The sequence below is a fragment of the Carlito syrichta genome, unplaced genomic scaffold, assembly GCF_000164805.1.
Source record: "Carlito syrichta isolate Samal-C Ts95f unplaced genomic scaffold, Tarsius_syrichta-2.0.1 Scaffold304454, whole genome shotgun sequence".
Lineage (NCBI taxonomy): Eukaryota > Metazoa > Chordata > Mammalia > Primates > Tarsiidae > Carlito > Carlito syrichta.
In genome coordinates, this window is record NW_007248550.1 from 51,075 (window position 1) to 75,375 (window position 24,301).

At 36.9% G+C, this 24,301-nt stretch overlaps 1 protein-coding gene across 1 annotated transcript in view; it reads left to right on the forward strand.

The window, feature by feature from the left end:
• The first annotated feature begins 10,871 nt into the window (after positions 1–10,871).
• LOC103262333 (PH and SEC7 domain-containing protein 3) overlaps positions 10,872–24,301 on the forward strand; it is a 268,506-nt gene continuing 255,076 nt past the window's right edge. Inside the window, exons 1-5 of the mRNA XM_008059950.2 lie at positions 10,872–10,943; positions 12,849–13,043; positions 13,154–13,234; positions 15,562–15,674; positions 17,931–17,989. Of these exons, the coding sequence (XP_008058141.1) occupies positions 10,912–10,943; positions 12,849–13,043; positions 13,154–13,234; positions 15,562–15,674; positions 17,931–17,989 (480 nt within the window). The 5' untranslated portion in view covers positions 10,872–10,911. The remainder of the gene's footprint in view (positions 10,944–12,848; positions 13,044–13,153; positions 13,235–15,561; positions 15,675–17,930; positions 17,990–24,301) is intronic.

The window sequence follows — 24,301 nt, forward strand, 5'->3', positions numbered from 1 at the left end:
GAGGTAGGGGCAAAATTTGGGAATTAGAATGATATGGTTATTTAATATTATCTGCAGCAGTGTTTGAATTAGCTAATGAAATACTGTTTCCATAGAAACTGGTCAGTTTTTATTTGGTTTTGTTAGGTATAGATTGAAAATACTAGTCTTAGCTGGGCTTGGTGGCTCAGCCTGTAATCCCAGCGCTTTGGGAGGCTGAGGTGAGTGGATTACCTGAGCCCTTGGTTCGAGACCTGCCTGAGCAACTTGGCGAGACCTCATCTCTATAATAAATCAAAAATTAGTGGGCGTGGTAGTGCGCACCTGTAGTTCCAGCTATTTGGAAGGCTGAGGCGGAAGGATCACTGGAACCCAGCAGGTCGAGGCTGCGGTGGCCGGGAGAAGCCACTGCACTTCAGTCTGGGTGACAGAGTGAGACTCCAACTCAAAAAAAAAAAAAGAAAAATACTAGTCTTAACTAATTCATACAAACTGTAATTTTACTCCTGAGGATTAATTACCCATAATCTTATGGCATCATTTTTTGGAGCTTTGTATGATTGTTTTCTGAAATGGAGGAGTAAAAATTTAATAATAATCTCACTAATGACAATTGCAATGCAATCAAAATACCATTCACATTTAGCTACACTGAATAATAGTATTTTTTAAAATATTGGTTGTAGAGAATTCCTGTGACTTTTTGAATGGTGACATTTGAGGACTTGGCCATAAACCTCTAGAATTAAATGTAAAAAAAGCAGAATTTCAAAATAACTTGTCTTGCCCCAAACATAGGGAACTGACAACAAAAAATCGTGTTCTATTATTTTTTGACTGTCATGAACTAAAAATGAATAAAGAAACAGTATAATCTTATTTTAAAAATTTTAATGTTTCCAATTTTATGGCAACTGGATATGATTGGACCTTCATATCCATGAGTTCCACATTGGCAGATTCAACCAACTATGAATCAAACATATTTTTTAAAAAGGTTGCATCTGTACTGAATATGTATAAGACATTTTAAAATCTTGTCATTATTCCCTAAACAATAAAGTATAACTCCTATTAACATAGCATTTATATGGTATTTGGTATTATAAGTAACCTAGAGATGATTTTAAGTATATGGAATATAGATAGGTTGTATTTAAATACTATACCAGTTTATATCAGGGACTTAAGAATCAATTCCCCATAAATATGGAGGGATGACAGTATAGTAAAACAGGCATAGAATTTTTGGGATATAAGATGCTATTGATTGGGAGATAAAGCATTGTTTTAATGTACCGCCAGAAAATAATAAGCCATGAATTAACTATGGTGCAATGCTTTTTATCACTCAGAATTTCTAATCATAATTTTTAAACTTACAGATTTTGACATAAAAATAAGAAATATTTTGGTTACTTTTTCTTGATGCTCTCCTATATACATAATATTTTTGTCTCAGTATCAGCTCATAGCTTAATCTTTTTGAAGACATTGTAAACATCAATTAAATCAAGACTAAACCAACAATTTAATTTTCCTTTGAGCACAGGCAGTAAACACCTGATGGCCACCTGACTGACAGGGCTTATACTGGTTGCTACATGAGAAACCATCCTAATAACAAAGACTTTGAAATGTGAAAAAAAATGTGTCTAGGATTAATGAAATAGGATATATATTTCACTAATATATATCATAGTTATTTTTTTTTTTTTTTTTTGAGTTGGAGTCTCACTCTGTCGCCCAGACTGGAGTGCAGTGGCCGCTCCTGGCCACCGCAGCCTCGACCTGCTGGGCTCCGGCGATCCTTCCGCCTCAGCCTTCCAAGTAGCTGGAATTACAGGCATGCGCTACCACGCCCGGGTGATTTTTTGATTTATTGTAGAGATGAGGTCTCGCTGCCCAGGCGGGTCTCGAACCCGCGGGCTCGGGCATTCCACTCACCTCAGCCTCCCAAAGGCGCGGGATTACAGGCTGAGCCACCGAGCCCGGCTTATCATAGTTATTTATATAGTTTTGCCAAAACAGTAAGTTCTTTTTCTCATCCTTCTGGTGATGTTGGTGGGAGGAGTAGAACGGGAAAGGACTTTTTTCTTTCTATTCAGTAGCATCTCTGGCTCTTTCTGGTCTTATACTTTCCTTTATAGGAAGAATATTTTTTTTAAATTTTTTGAGTCAGAGTCTCACTCTGTCACCCAGGCTGGAGTGCAGTGGCACGCTCACGGCCTTCACCAGCATTGACCTGCTGGGCTCAGGTGATCCTTCTGCCTCAGCCTTCCAAATAGCCAGAATTATAGGCGCGCGCTACTACATCTGGCTAATTTTTTAAATGTATTGTAGAGACGTGGTCTCACCGAGTTGCCTAGGCTGGTCTGGAACCCCTGGGCTCAGGCAATCCACTCACCTCTGCCTCTCACAGTACTGGGATTATAAGCTTGAGCCACCACGCCCGGCCTATAGGAAGACTTTATAGGATCGTTTTTGTAGCTCCAAGCCGGTTTGCGCTATCTCTTACATCATCCTCTCCTTTATCAGTTTTATGAGCCTCTGGAAGTGCTCCCCTTTCCATTGACTAGACTTCCTGTGTTGTTTTTAGTTTGCTTCAAATTTTTTTTCCTCATTTTTATTTTATTTTTATTTTAAAGATGTGGGGTACTGCTTGGAAAATTTGACAAAGTCTTTGTGAAGACTGAAACTTCCCTTGGGAAGGCTGGGTTGTCAACCGTTATTTACATTGTCATCTCTGCTCTAGACAGTGGTGTACTTGTGTTGCACTTGGGGTGTTGGACTTGGAGTCAGGAGTCCCATCTCTGGGCATCAGTTGTTTTCACTTGAACTCTGAATTGTTTGGTGATCTATTGCTTGGAAGTTCTGCAGTTTACTTTCAGAAGGCCATGTGGCATAGAGTTAGGTGATTGTCCTGATTATTCCATAATTTCTCTGGACCACATCAAGGGTCTTTGATGTAAGAAGTAGACATATGCCCTGAATTCTGCTTACTCAGTTGTGACTCCTTGTAGAGGATATCTTTTTTGGTAATTAATCTGTCCAGAGGGATGCCTTTTTACAGTTTACTTGAAGAAACTGTGTTAGGAGGTTCTGATAGTTGTTAAAATGAGATGATAAATGTAAAAAACTTGTCATTTTAGAAAACTAGAAAATGTCTTTGCTTCCCATTTCATTTTAAAGACTATTCTTTCTTTCTCTTTTTTTCTCTTTTTGGAGGGGTAGCATTCACTAAATTTGTTGTCTATTGGATCCCTTTAATCCTCAGCATATTTGCAGAGCAGATTGTCCTGTCTTGTGTCTAATATCTGAATCTATCCCAGCTCCTGTCACTAAACTCTTTTTACCTCCAAAGTTCCATAATTTCAGTTTTAAAATACCAAAATACTTTAAAGCAGAGTTAGATAATAGATCTAGTTTACATTAAAGAACACCATGCTCACTTCTCTACCGTTGCAGGTAGTTTTATTTTAGAAGGTAATAGTGTGAAGTCAAAGATGACATTTTGCTCCCTAAAATTAGGTAACTGTTTCAAAATGTAATAAATGAAGAGAGGAAGGAAAAAAGTTTACAAAGAGCTCATTGACATGTGTATTCCACTGGCAAGAGTTTCTAGATTCCATAATGAGGAAAATGCTTACAATAAAACTCAGCTGAAACTTTCAACTTTTTATACAGTTCATGAGAGGAGCCTTTTTTTTATTGGTTTTTGTTTTGAGACAGGGTCTTATGATGATCTTGGTTCATGGCAGCCTTGACCTTCTGGGCTCAGGTGATCCCTTATCCTCAGTCTCCTGAGTAGCTGAGACTACAGGTGTGCACCACCATGCCTGGCTAATTTTTTAATTTTTTTTTGTAGATACGAGGTTTTACTATGTTGCCTAGGTTGGTCTTGAACTCCTAGATTCAAGCAATCCACCTGCCTCAGCCTCGCAAAGTTCTGGAATTACAGGTGTGAGCCACTAGGATTGGCCAGGAAGCATTTTAATTAATGATCACTTTCAGGCATCTTTCACACAAGTTGATTGACTTTTCCTTTAAGTTTCTTGCAGTTTGATTTAGTACAACTGTATTGAGCATGTGTTAAATGTCATCCATTGTTCTAGGCACTGTGATAGAAATGTGATTAAGATAAGGGATTCAGGATAACCCCCTTGGGTTCCCTTTCACTCTGGGAATTTTACTGTCCTCTCAATAAATCGTGCTTTCAAAAATAAAAAATAAAAAAGATAAGGGATTCAGCCTTGGAAAAGTCAAAGACCAGCCCTCTGGAAACAGCTGGGAGAGTATGCCATGGGTCTCTGTGCTGTGGGGTGAATTAAGTGATTAATGGCGTCTTGATGCTTAGTTGATGAGAGAGAGAGGTAGAGGTTCTGGAGAAGTAGAGGAGAAACTGAAAAACAGCCCACTAGCTTTAGAGGCCAAGATGTGCCTGAAAGCCTTTTGTTAGTTGTTTTACCTTTTCCGACCAGGTATGTTAGAGAATTGGCAGTTGATTTTGAAGCTTCTGAGTGATTCTTTTGGAACTATAAGTGAATACAGGCCATGAATGGAAACGGTGTCTTCCCCTTCCTCACTCCTCTCCAGCTATAACGGCTTCTCTGTGCTGTCCCTTGAGTTTGCTAAAACATAGTCCTTTCTGCCCAGGCTTTTACGTTTGTTTGACATACTCTTTCAGAAGACACCTTGCATGTATGGCATCTTCTCAGTGCCATGAATAAAATAGCAATCCCCACTCTTCTCACTTCCTTACCCAGCTGTATTTAATCTCCAAGGCATTTTTCAGTATTACTGTCTGAAGGTCACCTCAATGTTGATGCTTTAATGAACACCCAATATTTGCCTAGAATTCTGTGTAATTCATAACAGATATTTAGCAAATATTTGTAGAAGGGTAAAAGGGAGGAATGGAGGGAGGACCCTTCATTTGCTTTATTTTCTTTTTATTAGAAGGTAAAATTTCGCAAGGGAAGGGATGTGCCCCTAGCACTTAGGAGTAGGTACTTTAATATGTAATTGGAGAGAGGATTTGTGCAGATTTGGTTGTGTATACTTGATTATGCAACCATACTAAACACATTAAGTGATATGGGTGTCCCTTAAACAGTACAAATGTTTGTTCCCATATACACCAATGTTATGCCTGAAGTATAATCTACAGTAACATAGCATAGAAGAAAAGCCACACAGCATGTTAGTTAAGAGCCTAAACCCTGAAACTACAACTGCCTAACCTGAGGTTCAGTGTTAACTTTACCACTTACTAGCAGTGTGACCTTGGCAAAGTTACCTCACCTGTTTATGCCTCAGTTTCCTCCTTTGTAAAGGTAGTAATAATAGTACCTGTCATAGGGTTAAGGGGTTAAGTGAGTTAATATAAAGTGCTTAGCACTCGAAACACAGCAAATATTCTAGAATTATTTAGAAAATATGTTAAGATGAAAATGTTAGCTGGGCTCAGTGGCTTAGCCTGTAATCCCACGCCTTTGGGAGACTGAGGTGAGTGGATTGCCTGAGCCCACGGGTTCGAGACCCGCCTGGGCAGCGAGGCCTCATCTCTACAATAAATCAAAAAATCAGCCAGGCGTGGTAGCGCGCACCTGTAATTCCGGCTACTCGAAAGGCTGAGGCAGAAGGATCACTGGAGCCTAGCAGGTGGACACTGCGGTGGCCCGGAGCGGCCACTGCACTCCAGTCTGGGTGACTGAGTGAGACGCCAACTCAAAAAAAAAAAGAAAAAAAAAGAAAAGAAAAAGAAAATGTTGGTGGATATTATTGCCACTTCAGTCATAATGGACAATAAAGAGTGAAAAATTCTGCTGTTAATCCCATAGCCCAGATGAGGATGGCCCTTTTCATTTGTCTCCAGATGAACTGGAATATTTTGAAGAGATGAAAGCAGGAAGTGACAAAGATAGGATTTTATTTCCTGAGAGGATGATCTTACTGCTGTACTCTTGCCAGTGCTAATTCTTTCTCTTTAAAATTACAAAATTTATTAAGCAAATCCAAGACATCCCCCGAATATCACATACAGCAGATTCCAGTGTAGGGGAAACTCAGTAAAGAGAGATGATATGTGGTCAGGCTGTTGTAGTAGAAATGGCCTGGAGTGTCAGAAAGCGGAAGTTGTTGACAAGGTGAGATAGAGGGTACCGCGCCGTGTGGTCTGTGGGTGTGTCAGCATGAGAGAGACACTGTAAAACAGATGTGTTGTTTTGAGCACACCACAAAGAACACAGCCAGGCCTGTAGTACAGCAGTGGAAGAGGTGTCTTAGAATGTGAAGAGAGGGCAGCAAGTGCTAATAGAGATGGTAAAAATTGGACAATGTATAACCACAATTTTGTACTGTCTCTTGTACCCCAGATGATGGAAGAGTTAGAAGAGAAAAGAGAGAGGGAGCAATGGGAGAGCAGAACTTCCCTGATGTCCTCTGACTAGATCATTGTATTTATTAACTCCCTGGGATCAAACTAAATTTGTATTATAAGTATACTTTTGAGTAGTTGCAATGTTTAGCTAAGGGATAGGATGCCAATGTTTAGTCCACTAATTTTTACTTGTTTAGCCCTAATGGTTATTCTCAAGAAAATTTGAAAAGAATGTAAGTTCCCAGTTGAAAGTTCTAGCAGAGATTGATAATATTTAAAACCCCAAAATACACAATAAAAATCTCACCTTGAATTAGGACATATCTTCTAACTCTTTGGCCACTGCTTGCGAAGTAGAGGAAGGCTGTCCTGACTGGCTTTAGGGGTAACTTTTACGTATATGCTAAACAGGAAGCAGGGATTCACAGGATTGGTGGTGTAGGTATGCCAACTTTTTGATCCAAACTGATTAACAGTCTTTTTATAATATTAAAATTATAGTTCTTATCCACGTAAGGATTGTCTTCTTTGTGAAGTACCCATTGCCAGATAAGTTGATTGAAGGTCATACGTTCCCTCACTGGCCATTCCTGGGCCGCTTTCTGCGGGCTACTTTACTTCTTTCAGTGCCCAGCTTCTGATACCCAGTGAATATATACTGACACTAATTCAACCTGACAAAAATGTGAGTGGAAGAGAATGTCCCATGACATCTTAGGAGCTTTCTGGGAAAATGAGTTAGTCACACTGCAAGTGATGCAACTGTTCCCTTTGTGTACAGTGGAATTGGAGCTCTTGGATCGCACTTTACACAAAGACGCTTCTGTGCAAGTAATGAACATATAAGTGTTTTTACATTCTTTTTACTTATTTATCAACGTGGGCATTATTAATAATTGCTTTGCAATTATCCATCTCAGGTTGCTATTGTATGGACTTATTGAAATTGACTTGATAACATTGCAGACACGACATTCTCATTTGAGATCAGACCCAGAAGAGCTGTAACTTAGTACAGGGGCAAAAAAAATCTACCACAAACCCCCTAAACCAAATGAAAACCTGCATCATCTGGATCATGCTCCCAGAGAAGTGTGAATCCCTAGGAGCGTGAAAAGTTCTATTATTTATTGGAAGTCAGTGTCTCAGAGTCAAATGCAGACTCTCACTCTTGGTGAATTTGGTCAGTTTCCATACTATTAAACTACCTTGTACATTGGTGCCCTCTCCTGGAATACTGAATGCAGGACTGAGTAAAATGAATGAGGTTTAAAAGGTTTCCTGGGGGTAGAAGTAGGGAGAAAACCTCTTGGTGACACTTATTCTTCTTGGCTGGGTGTGGTGGCTCACGCCTGTAATCCTAGCACTTTGGAAGGCTTAGACAAGAGGTTTATCTGAGCCTAGGAGTTCAAGACCAGCCTGGGCAAGGTGGCAAGACCTTGTCTCTACTAAATCAAAAAATTAGCCAAGTGTGGTGGTACGTGCCTGTAGTCCCAGCTGCTTGGGAAACTGAGGTAGAAGGATAGTTTCAGACCAGGATGTCAAGGCTGCAGTAGCTGTGATCATGCCATCGCACTCCAGCCTGGGTGACAGAGTGAGACTCTGACTAGAAAAAAAAGCAAAAAACAAAAAAACTTCCTTGGGTAAGATGAATTTTAACTTCTATGCTGAAGGAGAAATAGCTATTAGGAGTAATTAGGTATTGTTTGCTTTCCCTGTAAAGGCCCTTAAATGCAGTAAGATGCACTCCCTTTGAGCAAATATATCCTATGAATGGGTTTATTTGAGACATTAGTTCTTATAAAGTCAAGTATTAATTTCTTCTGAGTGCTAACTAACATTTGCATAATGATTTGTATTTAATAAAGTGCTTTCATATATATTGTCTCATGTGATCTTTAAAATAACCAAGCAATAATTTAATGATGTTGCTTGTGGTAGTTGTGACGAAAATGGATCTGGTGATGACAACTGACATTTATTGTTTACTATGTGCCAGACACTGCACTAAGCATTTTATATGGATCTTCTCACTTAATCTTTACAAGATCTTGTGAAGTTGGCATCGCTGTCTTCATTTTATAGCTGAAAAGACTGAGGATCACAGAGGATAGTGGACTTAGATACACAACTTGTAGACCAGTCGAGCCAGTGGTTTGCACTTTGGCAATCTAACTAGAGTTCTTTGGCAGATACTTTCTTTTAGCATATTCTAAATTAATAATTGTTACTCACTGGCAAACTGAACACTCACCTGTAGAATTTCCTTAACAAATGAAGAGAAAGTGTATCCCCCCAATTCTTTTGCTGTAATAGAATTGTGTTGAGATGAATACACTGCTAGACATATTTCTGTGTTGACATGTTTTAGGGTTCTTTGGTCATATTGAACACAACAACTTTTCATCAGGTGATTCCATCAACCAATGTGGGATGACACTACTGCCTTTACTAAATTCCCATGGGTAGTGTGGATGCTTGCTGTGGCTATCAGCTCTGCCTATGGATGCCTTATGCTTATTGTGTCTTTGAAACCAACTCATGGTCTTTTTTTCTTCCGTCCCTTTCTCTTTGGATGCATACATACCCTCTTCTTCCTCTTGTGTTTGTTATCTGGTTGGTGTCATCACCTTTTACCCAACTTCTAAGTCAGATTTAGCCTGTGCCCTCTCTGTGAACACAGCTCTACACACATCCTGTTCTTTCATTTTACCTTCTAAGTCTCTCTCAGAGCAGCCTTTCACTTTGTATTCAGTTTCTCGCCTGTTGACCATAATATTTGGATACTTTTCCTGGCTGGTTTGTGTGCCTTTGGCCTCCCAGTTTTTCCTCAAAATTATAAGCAAAAGTGGTTTTACCAAAACCCCAGTCTGATCATTATTCCCCTCTTAAGATCTGCAGTGAGGCCGGACTCGGTGGCTCAGCCTGTAATCCTGCACCTTTGGGAGGCTGAGGTGAGTGGATTGCCTGAGCCTGCGGGTTCGAGACCCGCCTGGGCAACTTGGCGAGACCTCATCTCCACAATAAATCAAAAATTAGCCAGGCATGGTAGCACGCGCCTGTATTTCCAGCTACTCGGAAGGTTGAGGCGGAAGGATTGCCGGACCCCAGCAGGTCGAGCAGGTAAGTGCTCTGGAGTTGGACTACGTTTCTTAGAAAAGCTGTTATTTCACTTAGACTCCATAGGGCCAGTAAGAGTTTACAGAATTTGGCATTGTGAGTTGTGGTGATGAGAGTGGCAAAGAGAACAGCACATGTAAGAGGTAAGGGAGTATAGCTTATCTTTCTGTGAAACTGGAGCGTGAGGGAAATAGTACAGGACAACTCTAAAAGAAAAATTGGGTCTGTTTATGAAGGACCTTATATGATATGTCACAGGATGTGGATTTTTATCTTGTCTGGGGTTTTTGTAAGGTAGCCATATTGTGGCATTTATGGTGGTCGTATTCAGGTTGGGAAAGGGGTGAAAATACAAAGAGAGGAGAGTTTTCCTTTTTTAATTTAGAGGACATTAGTGAAGAATTAATAGATTATAGGCAACAAAATCTTGATAAAACAGTAGAAGAATAGTAGGAATAAATCAGAGCAAGTCAAACCAAAACCCAAAAGGATTCTGCTTGTGAAACACACTGCCAATTGACAGTCATTGACTGTCTATGGACTTAGAATTAGAATTCTATAAAATAAAATGTAAAAAAAACCTTCAGAAAATAAGTTTTCCAGATAAAATATCAGATACCCAGTTAAACATGAATTCCAGATAAACAGTGAATAATATTTTAGTATAAATATGTTCCGTGTAATATTTAGGACATACTTATGCTAAACAATGTTTTTTGTTTATTTTAAATTTAACTGGGGTGTCCTATTATTTTTATTTGGAAAATCTGGTAATCTTGGCATGATTCAAAAGGTTAGGAGAAGGCCTGGTGGTCAGACTTAATGAGCTGGTCCTTCATTTGATGAAGAGTATTTTGATGAGAGAATATCATGTTACTTGGAGGTGGGAAGTACTGATCCCAGTTAAGCATTTTCAAGAACACAGGGAGAACCTTTCTACTTTTAAGTACTGGCAGGGATTTCACCTTATGAGATTGTAAAGTTGATTTGATCAAGACATACGGGCACTAAAGTTGAACTTGTAGAAAATAAGGGAAAATTCAAACTACTAAAAGCATTGAAAACTCAGCACACTAGAAGGACAATGTCTTGAGTATTCAAGGAAACAAAATGGGGTGTTATCCCTTCTGAGAAGGATCATTTAGTCTGCTTTATCAAGTGTGAACAAGGCCAGGCTGCATTGTTTTTTATGCCCTTGATACACAGCAGCCCTTGTGTTCTGGCTTCTGTTTTTATTGGAGCTATAAAAACATTACAAAAACCCTGACAATGATCACTCTGCTGAGAATGTGAGGTCATAATAATATGACCTCACAGGGAGCTAGGTTCTTGGAAGGCCTAGGATCAGCAGACACTGGACTTGTGGGGCAAAGAGCTCCCCAAAGGGCTTAACAGAGGAAGGATGGCCTTGCTGTGCCCTGGGGGTTGTGATGGGCTCCTCTTGGCATCTGTATTGGTGCTGGTAAGTTTGTATTGATATCATGCTGCTAAGCTTTCTGATTTCAAAGGAGCAATTTTGGTTCTTATTTAAGTAATCTCATAAGTCATGCAATGGGACAGAGTGAAGCTGTCTAGGAATGGAGACATTTATCCTCTCCTTGTTCCTTATGTTCTCCTTTTACTGAAGGCTTTTTAAGGTCCAGAGAAGTCTGACGCACACAGATTCTAAAATATTATATCTTTCTAGTGAATATGAAGAAAATTAGGTGAAATCACCTGGGCTGGGCAAGGAAAAAGCAAATATGTAGAATGAGAAACATGAGAAATGGGAGTGATTTTGAGCAGTAAATTTTTACAGTATATTCTCATTAGGATAAGCTTCTTATATTTGAACAAAATTTGACTAGTACTGTATGTGTGGTGTAATTACATTGTTTTCACAGAATGATTAAATACATGGCATGAATGTGCCCTGAGAAGTGAGCAATAATTAGCAGTTGAATTGAGAAGAAAATCATTTATTTGACATTTGTTTTTACTACATGATGGGTATTATATAGAGGAAAAGAATGCATAGAAACACAACTCCGAGGATCTTTTTTTTGTAATTATAAAAATTACTTGATTATAACTAATATAGTTCTTAGAGTAAATATTTTACATTTCCGTCACTTATGTGAGAAAACACAATGTAACCATGAATTGCCTGAAATAAATTTCTACTATGAATTTATTTATAATAGGTATTTTTGTAGCTGATAATTAAATATTCCATTTCTGATAGGGTGCATTTTATAAAACAGACTGGTAATTTTGACTCTATAATTGAGGGTTTGAAATGATGTATATTAAATGTATTTTCATGATTTCATCATAATGAAGCAATTCATTTTAATTGGTGGATATTTTCTGTTGGAAAATTGTTTAAGGTGACTTTTTGTTTATGGAGGGTTACCGCATATCGTGGTTTGCTTGGACCAGTTCCAATTTATGCCCTGTTCTGGCATTGGCATTGACTGTGGTATTCATTGAATAATAATAAATGACAAATAAATTAATTGCAGTAAAATGAACCAGCATTTGGTAGACCTCATTTTGTACTCCCAGCTTCTTCTCTGGTCTCATTTGGCAATGTGTGAATTGACATTTTCGCATAGTTGAATCTAAAAGGCAATATGGGATAACTTGTCTCTCTTTTCCCTATTCCTATAGCTTCCTTTCAAGGGCAGCATATGGGGTATTTGCCCATGTGGTGAGCTTGGAGAGGAGTTGCTAAGGACAGTTAACTTTTCCAAGTTTGGTGGTAGTTGGAAAGTCGCTGGGACCTGCAGCAACTTGTACCAGCTGGTTGTTCAGGAGCCCTCAGTGCATTCTCAGTGACAATGAAGCACCTGACCAGCACTTCCTTGGTGAATTTGAGAATCCGCTGTCTTCTAATAAGACAGTCATTAAAGAAATTTGAAGAAAATGTGAATCACTGTGACTTGCTCTGTAAAACATACATTGTTTTGGAAAACATAGTTATATTTTTACAAGTATAATATTTATAGTATATGGGACAGACTTATTATTGTTAAATGAATTAATAAATATTTAAAATTTTTCTGCTTTAATTACTAATATGATAGATATTAATAGACATGAACCACATAAACAGAAGCTCTCTGGAGTTCTCAGTACTTCTAAGAATGCAAAGGTCTGGAGCACAAAAAGTTTGAGAACTGCTTGTCTAGAGCTTAGGCAATCACTTCTTTAGTTCTTTAAAACATAATAACTGAAAATATTTTTATGAATATTTAAGCATAAAATAATCTCTTAAAAACAATTTTCATTTAGTCATTTCTACAATATCATAATTTCATTTTTTTCCTTTGCCATTCAAGAAAAATTTTTTCTATCATTTTGTTTTCTTTATCAATTTGCATAGCAATGCTGGGCTGAAAACAACTCGGCTAGAGTCTCATTCTGAAATGGGAAGTACTGAAATTCTGGAAAAGGAGGCCCCAGAAAGTCTTAGTAATGGCACCAGCAGCAACGTGGAAGCAGCCAAAAGGTTGGCCAAACGCCTTTATCAACTGGACAGATTCAAAAGATCAGATGTTGCAAAACACCTAGGCAAGAAGTACGTTCTGACCCAAGGCTGGTGTCTCTCTGAGTTTTTCATATTTTTGCATGTGTGTTTGTATTTTAATAGTTTCCGTTTCAGTAACCAAGTGTGTTCTTTTTTTATAGCAATGAATTTAGCAGGCTAGTTGCAGAAGAATATCTGAAGTTTTTTGATTTTACAGGAATGACGCTGGATCAGTCTCTCAGGTATGATTAAATATCATGTCTATTCTTCACCACTTCCAAATGATTAATTCTTAGAGGAGAAAGTAATGGGCCCTAGCTAGAATCTGATTTGGTTTGTTGTTGTTGTTTTTTTTAATGCCCTGATTATAAGTTGAGTATCCCTTATGTGAAATAATTGGGACTAGAAGTGTTGTGGAGTTTGGGATATTTACATTTTACTTACCCAGTTGAGCATCCTAAGTCTGAAAATCTGAAATTCGAATTGCTTCAATGAGCATTTCCTTTGAATATCACATTGGCACTCAAAAAGTTTTAGATTTTGGAGCACTTCAGAATTTTGGATTTGAGATGCTCGGCTTGTACTTTGTAAATTTAGCTCAAATTGTAGTACAGGCATTAAACATAGAGAGTAAGAAAAATTGTATTTTTTTAATGAAATTGCACATAAACTGATAGTCTGCATCTAGTGGTAAACACAAGTCCAGATGGCCGAGTAAAGAATGATGGTGACAAAGCAAATCTGGAGAAATTAAGGAGTCTGTGGGAGTTTTCCTGTTTTTTCTTTTTTAAAAAAATTGTGACAAAATATATATATATAACACAAAATTCACCATCTTAGCCATTTTTAAATGTACAGCCAGTGGCACCAAATACCTTCATAATGTGCAACTATTCATCTCCATAACTCTTTTCAACTTGTAAAACAAACTCTACACTCATGAAACAATAATTCCCCCTTCTTCTCCTTTCTCCCAGTCCCTGGCAGCCACCATTCTACTTTCTGCTTCTCTGTTTTTTGACTACTTTAAGTACCCCTAATATGAACAGAATCATACTGTACATGTCTTTTTGTGACTGACTCTTTTCACTTAGCATAATGCCTTCAAGTTTCATCCACATTATAGCAAATGTCAGAATTTCCTTCTTTTTAAAGGCTGAGTAATATTTCATCCATAATTTGCTTATTATAGAATTTTTCCCTAAGTGTTTACTTACTATAGCCAAATAGCCTTTTAAGATGATACTTTGGAATTCATGCAAGTGGGATAAAAATGAATATTAACATTGTCAGTGGAAAATATTTGTAAAACTGTTTCCAACAATAGCCACCTTTTGCTGACCTTTTTAAAGGAAGCTATCTGAAACACATTGATTCATATTATATTGTACTGAAAATTTCTAAGAGCAGCTGAAGGTAACACTTAGTCAGCATTTACTCCTAATCCTACAAATTATTTTAAAATGTCAGCATCTGGAAGAATTTTGAAATCATTTAGTATAACTTTTTAATTTTACACACCAGGAAATTGAGTCCTGGGAGGTGAGTGAGGGTGTTTGAATTAGGGAGAACTACTGTGATTTACCCTGTGGCAGTTTCCTGGATCCAGAGTACTCAAATGTTTCCTAATCAAAGCAGATAAGGGTGAAGGAAAGAGCAACATATTTGCTTTGCTTACTATGTGATTTATTGAAAAAGTTGTGAAGAATTAAAGTTCGGTCAATATAATTTAGGTTAACAAACTATAAATCTATAATAAGGAAGAAGGAAAAATTTTTATAGAAATAAGGTTTATTGTATGTTTATTTCAATAAAATTTCTTAGACATTTTAAATGACTTTTCTTTCTTCCTATCTCCTCTTTAGGAAAATGAATCTATGTTGTCAAGTGTGGGTCATTGTAGTTAATCTATGATAAACAGTACTCTAGTGACTCTCGTTTAGATTGGTGTGTGGTATTTGGCTATTTTCTATTATTTAAAGACATTTTATACTTAAATTAATTCATTACATAATTTTAAAAATAAATTAACATTGCAGCCTCCAATTTCCTCCTCATATAACATTAATAATAAAATTTGGTGATAATAGATCAAATAAAATTAACAGAAATCTTCTGTGTATAAGGCAACGTAATTGTAACTTTAATGGTGGATTAGTGGATATTATAATCATGTAACAAAATGACAGAATTCTGATGCATATAGAGTTCTAAATACAGTCTTTATGATCATGCATTGAGTCTTAGGTAGTCTTTAGCTTTTCTGACTGATCTTTTAAAATTGGCTACTTGATACTTAGACGTGATAGGGAAACTACCTACCTTCCCAAGTCTTTCTTGATGTGTTGACCACCCTGCTATCATCCTGTCATTTTTTATATTGACATTTTATAGAATTTAAATATTAGTATAAATTTATTTTGAATGGCTGTATAGTAAGTAATTTTGGGGGGGAGAACTGTATAATACCTTTCTTTGTATAATTAATATCTTTATATAAGTAACTTTTAACTGTCAAAAGTATGGTAACATTTTCTAAAATTTCACTCTTAAAATTCTTACTTCCTAGGTATTTCTTTAAAGCATTTTCTCTTGTGGGAGAAACTCAAGAACGAGAGAGAGTTTTAATACACTTCTCCAATAGATATTTTTATTGTAACCCGGATACCATTGCTTCACAAGGTAATCTGATATAAATTCTTGATTTTCTTTTTTATAACAATGGTTATTTTCCTTATTATGAAATTAAATTTTATTGTTGAAAATATATAAAACTACACAGAAGATAATAAAAATGGTCTAAGTATCTTTAATTACCCAGAGAGATAACTATTAATGCTTTGATTTCTTTCTTTCTAGTCTATTTTTATACAATATTTAATGTCAAATTGGAATCATTACAGAATTTTGTTTCTAACTGTTCTTTTCTTTTATTGTATTTTCTCATGCCATAAAAATTTTTTAAATCGTAATATTAAAGGACATGATAATTTTTTATTCTTTTTAAAATTATTTTTACTCTTTTTTTTAAATTCCATAGTATGACATCTACTTTCTTTAAATTGGTCATGCTTTGTTATTCTGAGGTTTATTTTATTTATTTATTATTCTGGTTTCTTTTTTATCACTTATACTGTTGGTCCCTATACTTCTTATTGAAAGTCCATGTGTGCTTAGCTTTGTGGTTAGTTTTGGAACCATTTACAGATCTCACTGGAAGTTATGGTGTATCTGTGGTACTTTTGTTTGACATGAATTATTGCAACACTGATCACTGACTTTATGATTTTTTTTTTTTTTTTTGAATTGGAGTCTCACTCTGTCACCCAGACTGGAGTGCAGTGGCTACTCCCGACCACCGCAGCCTCGACCTGCTGGGCTCCGGTGATCCTTCCGCCTCAGTCTTCCAAGTAGCCGGAATTACAGGCATGCGCTACCACGCCCGGCTGATTTTTTGATTTATTGTAGAGATGAGGTCTCGCCAAGTTGCCCAGGCGGGTCTCGAAACTGCGGGCTCAGGCAATCCACTCACCTCAGCCTCCCAAAGGCGTGGAATTACAGGCTGAGCCACCGAGTCCGGCTCTATGATTTTAATAAACTGAGTTTATATTTGTTGTGTTATTTTTACAGAGTAAACATTTTAGTTGTAAACAATTTAATTGTTGACTTAGCCTACCTACTTGAAGGAAGATCTTTTCATTTCACACAATAAGCAGTTTTCAGAGTTTGACGTCAAGCACATTCTTTTGCAATTGGAAAATCTTTCATAAACTTACAAATTCTGGAATAAATCATGGAGATTAATTGCACAAGCAGTGGTAGCTTTAGTGTTGCCAATTAACTGGGATAAGTGTACTAAGGTACTTGCTCCTATCTTCCTTCCGTTTTCCATGCTGTAGCTACATTTAATTTATCATCTGCTTATTAAGGCCACATTTCTATCTGTAAACTGGTGTTATTTAGGCAAGTTGTTCACTATCTCTGTCACCTTTAGCATTAGCTAGAGAATGCTAACTACAGATAGGAGAGTATTGTTTTTATTAGAACCCTCTTCAAATCTGTGAAGATGCGAATATTCCTGAATAAATTAAGGAATATGGACTTGTGCACTCAATTGACTGTTGATCAAGCTATTTGAGAGTTTGACTGCTGAGTTTTTCAAATACTTTCTGGAGTTGTTTTAAATGTGTATAGAATTTGTGATAATAAAATGATACCGAAAATATACTTTTAGGCATTTAGTAGCATCTATGTAGAGACATTGATAACAAAAATCTCCTACTACTCCAAAAAAACTTTAGCTGTTAAAAATAAACTTTCTTTAGTTTTTAATTCAATGATCAGACAGACCTTTGTGTATATTTAGTGTGAATCGATAAAATTTTCACTGCATCTCAAACTGCCATTGTCTACTGTACTTGTACTGAGAATTAGTAGAGAAAGAGTAAGGAGAACAATTATTTCTAATGTTTGGAAAGTAGAATTTTAACTGTACCTGGATAACATTTGCAGTGACTTCAACTTTAACAGAGATGTGTTTCTGGGAGGTCATATTTACTTCTCTGCCATTGTAAGCAGTGTTCTTCTGGATATTCTTGTACTTTGTATAGATCCTTAATTATTGCCTTAGAGTGAAGCCCTAGAAATAGATTTGCTGTGTCAAAGGATACTGTTTCAAGGCTTTGCATATGTACTGTCAAATTGTCTTCCAGAAAGGTAGGAACAATTTACTTTATCAACAGTAGAGTCCAACTCTGCATTGAAGTTCTTTCTATAATTTAGTCTTTTCATTTTCTGTCCCCCTAAACCAATATGATTAGTTATGCCTAGTACAGTACCATGTTTTCATAGGTTCTTGATATATACTATTTTAATGGTAATAACAGAGAAGTCCAACAATAAATAGTGAATTAATGCTTTCTGTTTCTCTTTCTTTAGATGGAGTCCATTGCCTTACCTGTGCAATAATGCTTCTTAATACTGATCTACATGGTCATGTAAGTGTACTTTTGTGAAGCTGTCTTGTAGAAATCTAAAACATCTTGAGCTTATCTTTTTTGTTCATGTAAATTTATCCTTTGCATCCCCTTTTTCATTTTCTCATAGTTCTCATGGCAGGAAGCTAAACATAAATCTTTGAAAAAGAGATGACATTTTATTTTACATGCTAGCGCACAGCCTAGTTTACAATGTATTGTCTAGGTGCCTGGAGTTGTTTTAGCAGTAATGTGTGTGTTCTGTATCTTCTTTCTACACTAGATGGCAGACAGAGCTTTTACTTGTTTTTTGTTTTATTTTTTTGATTAAGTATTATGGTTGACATACAAATATTTGAAAGAGAATATAAGTTAGATCTGAAAATGTTAATTGTGTTTTCAGTGATTACAATAGTCAGTATAAGAATTCAGCCTTTCTTATGCTCTTTAGCTTATCTCATCTTTTATTAGTTGAAATATCAAAATAACCTAATTATCTTCTCAAGGTTGAACCTCTTAAATTTATAATTATACATTTTTCACCTTTCTTAGAAATGGAATTTTAGCATTTACTTAAACTGTTCATATTAGAGCAAATGAGAATGTTTTAAATATAGATTAATCTATACTTATATAAAACAAAAATTATGTCATAGTTCCAGGTCTGTTTATTTTGAAGAGGAAATCAGGTTTCTGTGTGAAGAGTATATCATCCCTTGACTTCCTATGATATAATTTATTTTTTAATTTAAAAAAATTATATTCAAGAACTAACACTTGGATATTGTTCTACTATTTACATAATTGCCTATCTTGAAACTACAGTGCTCCTTTTTAAGAAAGTTAACGTGGAGCTATATGGAGCCATTAAGTTGGAACAGCTGTTATGAGAAGACTGGGGAGGAGAAAAGTTTCCACTATCAGCAAAGCGAAGAGAGATATAGTCATAATTTTAATATTCTCTTAACATATCTCAAAATACTCAACTAGCAAGTTCCTTTTACAGTTTCTAAGAGGTGAATTTAGAATAACTTAGTGGCTTGTGTACATATGTAGCGTGTGTTCAGAGATTATACAAACTAAAAATATATAAGAAGCATTCTTGGATAATAGTGCTGTTAACACACCATGTGGAAATGAAGATACTGAGATTCCCACAGCATGAACTTCGAAATAGTATCAGAATCTAAATTCTTCCAGGTTATTAAGCAGGTGACCAATCAGTGAATTGTCCTGACCACTCTTTTCCTGTCACCAGTCCAGCAAGTTTTCGCTGGTTTCTTCTCTGTCCACCTTGTGATAGTAGTTGTACTCTATCTCCTTCTTTTCCTTCCACTCCCCAATTTCTTAATCTGACTTCCTGGTCATAGGAGATAATTGTGAGTGTGTTTGTCCACATATAACATTTATCTAAGCCAGTGATCCCTAGTAGGAGAAGTCGCCTCTCATCGACTGTTTGAGGTGCTAACAGCATAGTATTATTGTGCATTTAGCATCTGTTGACTGAGAAAATGTGTAATGATGGGAAGAAAAAAGAATCTGGTAATATTCTGATTCCTATTTAAAGGGTGAGGAACTCTTGGAACTTCTGGAAAGGTTGTCAGGTTTTTGAGGATTTGTTTCTATTCATTCCTAGGTTGCTTTTTAAAAAACTGGTACAGCTTTAATTATACTTTCAAGTAAACATGTATTTTGTTAGTCATAATAAGTTGAAATATAGTAAATAAAAATGTGAGGTTTAATTTTTATTCGGATAACCTCAACATGCTTAATGACCAAACAAGCCATGAGCACCCTCATGTCTGCAGCCACAGGTCCAGAACCATAGATCTTGCCCTGTCTTTAGACAACTTTTGATGAATCGAAAGGAGATTAGGGAAAGTATCACTTTTTTTTTAAGCAACTGAGATAGAAGGGACAGCTTCTATAAATGAACATTTTACTATTATCTTGAGTTATATGAGCCACAGGTAATTAAAAATTAGCTATAGTAGCAAAATTACTGCTATACAAGGGAGAAAATTATAAATAATAGTAAATCTATCTTTAGGATCATGTTTTGGTGATTATTAGCTTTTATTTTTCTTAATGTGTGCTATATACTTAGGATCATCTCTTATTTGGGTTTTATTTGTTAATTTCTTCATCTTTATTTACAATGCATGCTGTTACAAATGTGTTGAACGTATAGTAGCTCTCACAAGAACTAACCATATTAAAATGTGTTTCTCTTGTCTTCTTCTTCTGGATTCATTTTAAAAATAAATTTTCCTTCTAGGTGGTAAGTTTTTATCCATAATTTTGGATGTAGCTTCTCTTGCATCATGATTGCCTGATTCTTTTTTTTGTTGTTGTCATTGTTTGTTTGTTTGTTATAGTGTCTGTTTGACTTATTAGCATGGCCCCATGCAGTTGAATCATTTGAATGATAAAGTGAATTACCTCTACTGTCTGTTCCTTTTCACCTTATCTTTAATGCTGTACTGCCTAGGTCATCACCCATTACTTGGTCAAGTGCCCGAATAATCCTCTTGGGAAATAAACTGGAATAAACTAATAAACCATTTTCCTTTTCTTCCTTGCCATTTTGTCATCATAGCAATACAACAGCATGATCTTTCTAAGGAGCGCTGAGACCCAGCTTGACCTCATGCTTTCTAACTTGGGAGATTAACTTATTTTGGCTGTTCTTTGTAAATCTTACCTTTACTCTAAGGAATGACACACTGAAAATGCACTGGTGTGGGCCTTAGTTTGGCCTGCTAATTTTCTTACTACTAAAATGATGGAATGTATACTAATATAATAATTACTTCTAATATATAGCTTTATGTGACATGTTGAAATGCCTTTCTTTTTCTGGTGTATTTTCTCATTGAACAAACACTGAATATAGTGTGCCTATTCCATTCCAAGTTCTGTGCCATTTGGGGAAGGATCAACAGTGAATGCGCCATGTTTATGGAAACCAGTCTTATCTTTGATGGTGTTGACTAGGCAGACCTCATGATCAGGTTTAACTGAGACATGGTAACAGGTTGCTGAGATGCTGTGTTTGAAAATACTGGAGAGGTATTTTAATTTACATTGGATAGTAGTTAAACCTCAATAATTTAGACTAGGAAGAAACTAATTTGAAGTATATACTATATTTGGGGAGATAAATTCATTGATGCCCTTCAGTACTTGCTTTAAAAATTGTCTAACTAGTTTATAATTTTCTTAGCAGTAATATCGACTAGCTTGTTCTTGTCTGCAAGTAGTTTATTTTCTTAGCTAAAATATTTATAATTGTGGTCATGTGGCTAATTTGCTAATTAATCCCCCTTATTTTAAACATTCCTCTTCAACTATAAATATATGTGCAATTTAAACTTCTATACATACAGATAAATTTCTTATTAAACTCTAAAGTTTATCTTTCTTTTGCTATGTGGGAACTAAATTATATTGGATATTGCTTAAACTGTCAACAAGAGTTGAATAACTTTTGTTGTTTAAACCTTATATTTTATTGGAAATGGTATGAATAGAAGAATTTGACATGTTAAGATAAAGTTATACTTATTCCTTCTCTGGACAATTCTAGCTAGCTTTCTTGTAATTCGATTCTAGCCAGTCAGGATCCAACCATCCTGACAGGATTATCGCCCAGGCTGAAGACAGGAGGCAAAGAATTCTCACCAGGGTTGGCATTTGAAAGGTAGTGGGAAGTTTTAGATGTAGAATTAAGTTGCAGTGAAGAGTGAGACACATGCAGAGTCGGCCAGTTCCATAACTAGAAAATCACAGGAGATACTCAAGTCAGTGAATGGCCAAGGTGAGGCCATGGTTAGAGGCATTATTTTTAATCAAGATTTCTTGACAAAATCTATCTTTTAACATTATGGCTTGAGATTTCTAGTAGCAGTTTTATCCAGCGAGCCTATATGGTCTCCAATATTGGCAGGAGCCAGCCCACCATGTATAATAGATGTAAGAGCCTTGGGTATAGTTCTTTTGGAGAGGTGCCTCTCTCTGTTGCCTACACATATTTTGTCCTTGGGATACTCAGGACATGTTGAGGCCTCTGTGGCCTCAGTTTAATGTAAGAGGAAGGAGCTTATATTTTTGTTTTTGTTTTTGTTTTTTTGAGTTGGAATCTCACTCTGTCACCCAGACTGGAATGTAGTGGCATACCCACAGCCACCACAACCTTGACTGACTGGGTTCAGATGATATTTCTGCCTCAGCCTCCCAGTAGCTGGAACCATAGGTGCATGCCACAATGCCCAGCTAATTTTTTGATTTATTGTAGAGATGAGGTCTCTCCAAGTTGCCCAGGCTGGTCTTGAACCCCTGGGTTCCAGCAATCCTTTTGCCTCTGCCTCCCAAAGTGCTGGGATTCCAGGCGTGAGCCACCACGCCTAGCCACCTGTGTTTTCAATGTTGAGATGCAAGTATGATAAGAGATTAAACTATAGCTAAATCATCATAGTGGTAGGGAGAAGAAAGAAGTCAAGAAAGGAAGTACGTATAACAGAATAATGTTAAAATGTAACAGAATAATGTTAAAAAGATATGTGGGGTTCATTTTGAGATAGATTCATTATATTGATAATAGTGAGATAAATTCATTATTTATTTTACAATCTGCAAACTGAATTCTTGGCTGGATCTCTAGGAGCCTATAATTTTAAATAGTGGATAAGTATTTGGCTTATTGTCAGTAGTGGAAAATGACTATTATAAAAATTGTTGTTAAAGAAATTTAATGCTTTTAGTTTTTCATATTGTGCTGTTTTATATTTCCACCCTAAAAGGCACCACAAACCTCCATGAAGTTGATGAGCCTTATGTAGTTGGTATCCTCAATAAGTCTGTGTATTTGTTATTGTTATTATTGGTATTGTAACTGGCAGCTGCCTTAAGTACATTTTGCATGCTGCCCTCCCATCTTCCTATAGGATATCTTCCCTGTGGCTGCCTCTTCCTGTCTGTGCTGCCCTAAATCCTCGATACCGTCTGCCATGAAAGCTATCTTTGCCACTTATTTTTCTCTCTGGGCTTTCCCCTGCCATAGATTCCAGCCGTGATCTTAATTTCTATTATGCCAGCACGCCTCCTTCCTTGGAGTCCTCCCCTACCTCCTTGGTACCATGTCTTTTCACTTTACCTGAAGCTCAGCTGCCTCATTAGTTCTCCTCCAGGCTCTTATCATTTGGAGCTTTTCAGTGATTCTGCAAGTTCACAGAAGCGTCAGGCCTAGATCTCAGAGTTGCTGAGGGAGATGTTTCTAATGGGGCATGGCATCCATCTTTACGGCTGCTAATTCTGTCACCAGAACAAGCATGTATGTGGGACAGACTGAGAACCCAACCATCAGATGTCAAAATGTTTTCATAGAAAGATGTCATGGTTTGAAAGTTTGTAATTTTAAAATGGCCTTTAGAATACAATTCACTATCCTGCTGGCAACCATGTAGATTTAAATAGGAATCCTTATTTAAGTATATCAAAGTTTAATGACGCACTGGCCAATTTTGTTGAATTCTATGACCTCTCACAATTCCTTTATTTTTCCTTCCTCTGTTCCTTCTCCTACGTCATTCCCTAACACCCCTGCCCTTTTAAGTTCTGCTTTCTTAGAACAAGTTATTATATGGAAGTCTTCATTCCCTAACACCCCCGCCCTTTTAAGTTCTACTTTCTTAGAACAAGTTATTATATGGAAAATACCTCAAGGTAGCTTTTATTGGTTGTGTCAATGAGGCTCATTTAGGGACCTCAGATTATGTAATTTATACATTATTCAATCACTATGCCTTTTTTTTTTTGAGTTGGAGTCTCACTCTGTCGCCCAGACTGGAGTGCAGTGGCTGCTCCTGGCCACCGCAGCCTCGACCTGCTGGGCTCCAGCGATCCTTCCGCCTCAGCCTTCCAAGTAGCCGGAATTACAGGCATGCACTACCACACCCAGCTGATATTTTGATTTATTGTAGAGATGAAGTCTCGCTGCCCAGGCGGTCTCGAACCCGCGGGCTCAGGCAATCCACTCACCTCAACCTCCCAAAGGCGTGGGATTACAGGCTGAGCCACCGAGCCCGGCTACATGCCTTTTTCGTCTTACTATTTTGAGCTTTTTACATTTGTACCGTTCATTAGCTGAAGGGAATAACAGAAAGCAGGTTACACTCTTCCAAGTCAGTTTTGCTCTTCCTTACTTCCTGCAAATGGTTTATGAAGGGAGGAGTGAGGATGAAGGTGAGTGAAGCCTCTGACGCTCACCTCGAATCCCATCACTTAATTTAAAGCCTGTCCCAGCCGGGCTCGGTGGCTCAGCCTGTAATCCCA